Source organism: Populus trichocarpa, chromosome 16 (genome assembly GCF_000002775.5).
Source record: "Populus trichocarpa isolate Nisqually-1 chromosome 16, P.trichocarpa_v4.1, whole genome shotgun sequence".
Classification (NCBI taxonomy): Eukaryota; Viridiplantae; Streptophyta; class Magnoliopsida; order Malpighiales; family Salicaceae; genus Populus; species Populus trichocarpa.
The window spans coordinates 2,066,952-2,073,880 of NC_037300.2; the positions used below are offsets into that span (position 1 = coordinate 2,066,952).

Genomic DNA, 6,929 nt, shown 5'->3' on the forward strand with positions numbered 1-6,929 from the left:
GCTACTGAAGGCTTACATGATCGTTAACTTCAGAATCTGTGGGATTAGTCGAGGTGCGGGTAAGCTGATCCAAACATCTATGTTAATAAAAATAAATTTAAAATAAATAAATATTTTGATAATTATTTTTTTCGGCTCTCCATAGCTATTCCATTCGAAATGCGCTCAACAGACGGGATTCAACAGCTAGAGTCATAGCTCCCATTATCATTAGTCCTCCGGGTCCACTGCTTTGCACGAAACCTTATCCTAAAACGACATAATAAGTCAAATCAAACGACTACAAATAAAAACCCCTTTAAAGACAAACCCAAAACCACCGAAAGGCAGAGAGCCCTACACTATTTTCAACACAAAAAAGATTGAAAATCTCCCCTCCCCTTCCCTTCCCTTCCCTCCGTTTCATTTTCTCTTCTCTTAGAGCAATCCAAAAACACAACATGCAGCCTGAAAACTGCTCAGAGAATTCACAGTTGTACCGCTTTCTTGCAGAGAATGGAATGATTAACGTTGGTGCATATGGTTTCCCAGGCGCCGCGATGCAAACCTTGTGTACCTCATCATCCACCTCCTACCATAACAATAATTACCAATTTGAAAGTTCTGTAATCACTGATATGACACCACAAGATAGAGCTCTTGCTGCTTTGAAGAATCATAAGGAAGCTGAGAAGAGAAGGAGAGAGAGGATTAACTCTCATCTTGATAAGCTTAGAGGCCTCCTTCTTTGCAATTCCAAGGTAGTTATCTAAATATTTTATGTGTGTGTACTATTTGTCGTGTTTTCTAAGTCTTTTTTTGTGTGTGAATTGATCATGTTTTTAGTCATGAAGTTTAAGGGATTATATTAATATTCTATCTCTAAAATTTTCTTGTGAGAGGGTTGTCTTGATTACGAGAGAAAAGGATCACAATCAACTTGCAGCTTCAAAGTTGTTTTCATGGCAAAGTTTGTGATTCTTTTTTTGATGAAAAAAAGAAAGTAATTTTTCTCTTCCGGGATTCATCAAGACTTAAAAAACATGATGTATTTCAGGGTATTCCACAATGTTTTGCTTTATTAATTTTGACTGTTTGGCTGCTGAGAATCTATGGGAAGTGAAAAAAAATCGAAACTTTGAGTTTTAGACTTTTCAGTTTTCATTACCTTTGACCCGCAAAGCCGAAATCCCTGCTGCCTGACTTGACGTTTGCCTAACCAAAATCAGTTGGCATTTGTATTGTACTCCAATGTCCATTTTTTTTTTAAGATCAACTAAACAATGGTTTTCACGTTTAGTGCTTCATTCAATGATTTTTCTTCTTCTATCAGTTTACCTGCTCCTTTTACTTGGAAACCAAACGGGAAGGCTCTATACAGGGCTTATTGTTGCTACAATACTAAGATTCAGATTCTGAAATCTTGGATCTATTCAAGTCTTTTGAGACTTTCGGATTATTGTTCAAACAGCTAGTACATATATATATCTGCAAAAGCAAAAGAAGCTTCCTTTTTCTTCCCCTCTCTTCTTATAGGGTGTAAGTTTTTTAAGAAAGTTGCTAATCGTTTTGCATTTATAATCTACTATAGCTAGGGTTTCTAATCAATCTTTTTTACTTTGTTTCAATTTTTACAGACAGACAAAGCTTCACTTCTAGCAAAGGTTGTTCAAAGAGTTAGAGAGCTGAAACAACAGACCTCAGAGCTTTCTGGACTTGAAACTTTCCCATCAGAAACAGATGAAGTCACTGTACTCTCTGGTGAATATTCAAGCGATGGACAGCTAATATTTAAGGCATCTCTTTGTTGTGAAGACCGGTTGGATCTCATGCCAGAACTAAATGAGATACTGAAATCTCTACATTTGAAGACATTGAAAGCTGAGATGGTAACACTTGGAGGAAGAATTAGGAATGTTCTTATCATTGCGGCCGATAAAGATCATAGTGTTGAGTCGGTCCATTTCTTGCAAAATGCATTGAAATCTTTGCTAGAACGCTCGAATTCTAGCGAGAAATCGAAAAGGCGAAGGATATTAGACCGAAAATTAGTAATCCAATGATGATTAGTATTATTGTTTGTCGTAGTTAATTTCTTTTTTAGTCTTCTCCAGTTCTTCTTCTTGTTTTTTTATTTTATTATTATTTTAGGTGTTACAGTCTGGTTAATTTCTATAGTTTGTGTGTGGGTTTGTTTGTTTTAGTTTAAACCCAGAAAAGAATTGGAGGGGAAAAAAAGAGGGTAATGAGTTAATTTGTGTGGTAGTTGGATTTTTTATTTAACTGGTCTAGGGTTTTAGATTATTGTAAATCTCCTGCATGTGATCATATCTTCCATGTAAGGAGACAAAGCTGAAGAATCAAAGAATCTGTAATGAAGATGGTGAAGTGAAGGAGCAGAAATCTTTTTACGTGATGTATGATCATGGTATCTGTAAAAGCAAATATTTATGTGAGTTTCCAAGCAGAAATTGAAGACTTTTTGTCTGCGGGTACGTACTACATAGATTTCATTTGATTATCTTCTCTATGATATTTGGCTGTAAAAGGCATTTCTATATCTACTTTTATCCAGTTGATGTGTAGTACTAGAGTTCCATTATTGAGCATTTTGTCTGTAATGTACACTGATTTTAAAGAAAGCAAGAGAAGGGAAAGATTCTGAAGTTAATGTAGACTGCTTGAGTTAGATGCTATCTCAGAATTTGATGCTTAACTATTTAATTGGGACAGCAGCGGACTTGCAAGAGTTTTCTGTAAGAGAATTTAAGATTGTGATTGTTTATATATATATATATATATATATATGAACAAGTGAAGACAAGTTGGAACGACAAACTCAAAAGAATCCAAGAGGATCTCTGCTGTATTTCGCAGGTGTATTGGGAGTCGATGAAAACCAACTCGCTCCCTGACTCTTTTTTAAGAGAACTTGTGGAGTTTTTCCCTGTAGAAAATTTCTCTCTCTCGATCAAACACAGTTGATAAAATAATTTTTAAACTGTATAGATAACACATGCGTATCTGATACTTGTTTTTTTCTTTTCTAGCTCGTGTAACATCCATGTTAGTCCTTTTTTTTTTTTTTTTAATTGTACGGGCTTAAGTACTCATGCATGTCTTCATCTTTACATAATATATGTGCGCCTCATTTCCAGCTTTAAAGTTAGCTTTTCTTGATATATATATTATCGAAATCTTTTAATAATTTTAAAAGTGTTATAATTGGAGTTTCGATATTTCTTACACATCTCATTATTTTAATTTTTTTTAATTTTCTCTCTCATATTCCTATTATTATGCCATCTTATTTCTTCTTTACTCAAAGTCTTATTCGGTCCCTTATATAATCTTAATTTTAGTTTCATTGTTACAACCATTTCATGAAAATAAATATTAATTTTAGTTGAAAAAATATATACAAAAATAACGGGTGAAAAAGGTCATAATAATGGAAATAAAGTTAACTAAGTATAAAAATTAAGAGACCAAATGAAAAATGAACTAGCAAAAAAGAAAATAAAATTGGGAGACCTATGTGAGTTGCACAGGTGAAGAGTTTTTTTTTTTTTTTTTTTGGGAATTATGTTAGTTTAAGAAATATTGTTTTTCTACTACTGTTCTAATTTGGAAAAAAAACTTGAACTTGTTTGTCTTAATTATCATAAGCTTGAAGTGTATTGTTTGTATTTTAATTGTTTCCTATTAAGTGAAAGGAACATTGGGTTTTAGCTACAAAAGGAGAGATATATAATCTTAATTGTTTGTATAATTTTAACTGTGAATAGAATCCGATTACTTTAGAACAACATTAACTCACTATACGCTAATTATGAATTTACTAGAATAATGTCGAAGATGATGACATCACTAGAATGATCGAAAGTCTTATATTTTTACATCTATTGCTAAAGTTGTTGGGATGAATGAATAATTAACTAGGAGATGCAATGTAACTCTTGACTAGAAAAACAATATTTGGGTTACTAATTAAGTTATTGATTAATCTAAGAGGTCTTTTGATAAATCAATTCTATTATCTTTTGTTTATAAATTTTGATTTTTTAAGAAAAATTACATAGTTTTGATCCAATCGAGTTTGAATTTAATTATTATATATTAAAATTGATCAAATAATTATGAATGCCAAACTTGATTGTGAACCGGACTTCATCACTTGAACGTAGATGGTGAATGAAAGGTATAAACAGGCTAAATGGTACAAGATTATTAAAACAAGAAATAAATGGGTAGTTATCTTGAATAAAAAAAATAAGTAGTTCCTGAAAGTTATCTTGAACAAGAAGGCAGGGGAACCAAAAAGAACAACAACTCAACAACAATTACATCGCAGTTCAATTAAGTTTTTAGGATTTTTAAAACTTGTATATCAAGTAGGCATGTAATCATAGGCTGATAATCCGTAAGCAATAGAACAATGAACGATAACTCTGTACATAGATGATAAAATGAATTTACTCATCTGCGGTACAAATTTAAAATTATATAAATAAATGTAGGACTAAATTTTGTTTTAAACAAGACAAAAACAAAAGAACTTCCATGGAAGAATTGTCAAAAACTGATTCAAATTAAAATCTGAGCAAAGTCAAACGTGAAATCACGATCTATGAATTTATCAGATTAAGCCGTTGAGCATCAATCATGTCCCCGACTCTTTAGCTGGCTTATAATACCTTTCCGTACCACGAATATATACACACACACTCTTCATAGTTTATCCCTCGATGTGGAGCAAGTGAGGCTGGTTCTTTCATCAGCAACGCCAAAGAATTTACAGTTCTCTGATGCCGTTCAGATTGGACATGTCCATGGAGCAGGGACCCAACTTAGATTGTGGACACCAGGACAAGGCATAAAGAAGAACCCTCTGAAACAAAACAAGATGGTCAGAGATCACAAAACACGTTGGAGCCCACATGGATCGGAGACAAGCATCCTATCATCTATAGAGTCCCTCTGTGATCCCACAACAACTAAATCTGCCTATGGAGTTCTCTAGTCTCGTTGGTGTGAAAGTAAACCGAGTTGCAAACAAGGACGGTTTGAAAGTCTGCTGGTGTTTCAAGCTCTCTGCTTAATGGGAAAAAAATGCTAGTCTTTGTATACACGATTCAACTTTGTTGCTTTTTTTTCTCAAAAGAGTCTCTGATTTTTTGTCGCATAGCTACAAGATTTCCATCATGCTTCCCTTGAAATTCATGCCTTTATGTTATCGATTATGAACACATAACGATACCCCTCTTCTATTAGCTTTTAGAGAAACTGCCATTAAGAATCTTCTTATCACTTGAAATCAAACCCACATAAATTAGAACAGGGAGATGATTAATTAAATAAACGTTTCTCCCATCATATATCTTAGTTTTCTATCTCACCCTTTTCAATAATAATAAAATTATTCCATTAATAAGTTTGGTCTACGTACTCATTACAGATATGGAGTGAGTGTTTATGAATGCGACAGCTTTTGTTTTATATTGTAATTTACTAATCTACACCTTAGCAAATTCTCTTTGGACCTCAAAAAAGCACATGAGACTTTGTCATTTAAGTTATGAAGTCGAGATTCTTCGCTATCAGAAGAACTTAGCCAATTATAACAGGGACAACGAAGACCATTTGATTATTAATCGCCATTATGATCATCATAATTGTCATCATCGAGATCAATCATGATTTGACCAGTGGTTTAAAGTGGAAGCAGCGTCGTCCACTTGCAGAAGCAAATCCTGGAGAGAGAACAGGGAGAAGCGTGCAAAAAGGAGGGCTGACAAAAAGAGTGCAATAATGGGCAAAGATAAAAGAGGCTTAGCCTTTGAATTCAAGGTGCTTGGTCGAGTGTGGGTATGGAACTCCTTCTCACTTATTTCAATGTGGAGGAGACAAATGAATCATGCAGGAGGTGGCTTTGTCGTGGACGTGCCATCCTCCCTCGCACATTTTTCTGCCACTGCCGCCCTAGCGTGCTGCCTTTTGCTTCCTCTTTACTTTCTTGTTTCTCTTCGAGCAATCATTGCACGCATCTGCTTTTTCATCTTCTAGGAGCTTGGGCTAATTCTTGACTTGTTTAGGGCTGAGCCATGTCAGTGGCCACCTCCTTTTCTGTCTTTCATGGTGTTTTTAGATTTTTTTATTTTTATTTTACTTTAAATTTTTATTTTTTATAATTTTAGTATACACACATTAAAAATAAATTTTAAAAAATCATTTTAATATATTTTTAAATAAAAATTATTTTAAAAAACAACATCACTACATTATTCTCTAATAATACAGTATTTTTGCCACTTGTTCAAATTTTGGACAACCCATACTTTATCAATTTTTTTTAGATTTTTTTTTGTGTTTGTATTATGACAGAAACTATTTTTTAAATAAAGATATATTTAATTAATCTTTTAGGTTTTTTTATGATTTTCATATTTTTATATTAAAATCATTTAAAAGTACAATGAAACATCAATTTAGTGTTATTTTAAGATAAATATCATTTTAAAAATCACTTTCGTTCATACCTATTAAATTCTGAATGGGAGGAATTAATTTCTCCATGACATGACATTAGGAGCTTCCTGATAAAGCTAACATTAGAGCTAATAAAGTTAAAGCTAAGCTATAAGCTATGGATTAAATTGTCAAAGATACTTTCGTTGGAGGTTGAGTTATGTTCAAATAGGCGGCATCCACCGATTTAAGAGGGGGCTAGTGATGGACATGGCCCCCAAAGTTTTAAAAAATTTCAAAACCCCCCTTGCTTTTTCGAAGTTATCAGAGCAGTCATGTGAAATTGCCCCTCAGAGTTATGGAGATGTTACAATTTACCCCCCCAAGAATGCAAAATGGATCAATAACCCATTAATTAGACTAGGTTATGCACCTCTTAAGAGTAGCTCCTATACATATTTAGAGTATTGTTTTAAGTAATT

General features: G+C 33.4%; 1 protein-coding gene across 1 annotated transcript; it reads left to right on the forward strand.

The window, feature by feature from the left end:
* The first annotated feature begins 302 nt into the window (after positions 1-302).
* Positions 303-2,650, forward strand: LOC7458917 (transcription factor bHLH106). Its single transcript, XM_002322579.4, has 2 exons — positions 303-740; positions 1,617-2,650. The coding sequence occupies exons 1-2, from the start codon at positions 441-443 to the stop codon at positions 2,040-2,042; spliced, it is 726 nt and encodes a 241-aa protein (XP_002322615.2). The 5' UTR covers positions 303-440; the 3' UTR covers positions 2,043-2,650.
* Positions 2,651-6,929: the final 4,279 nt, after the last annotated feature.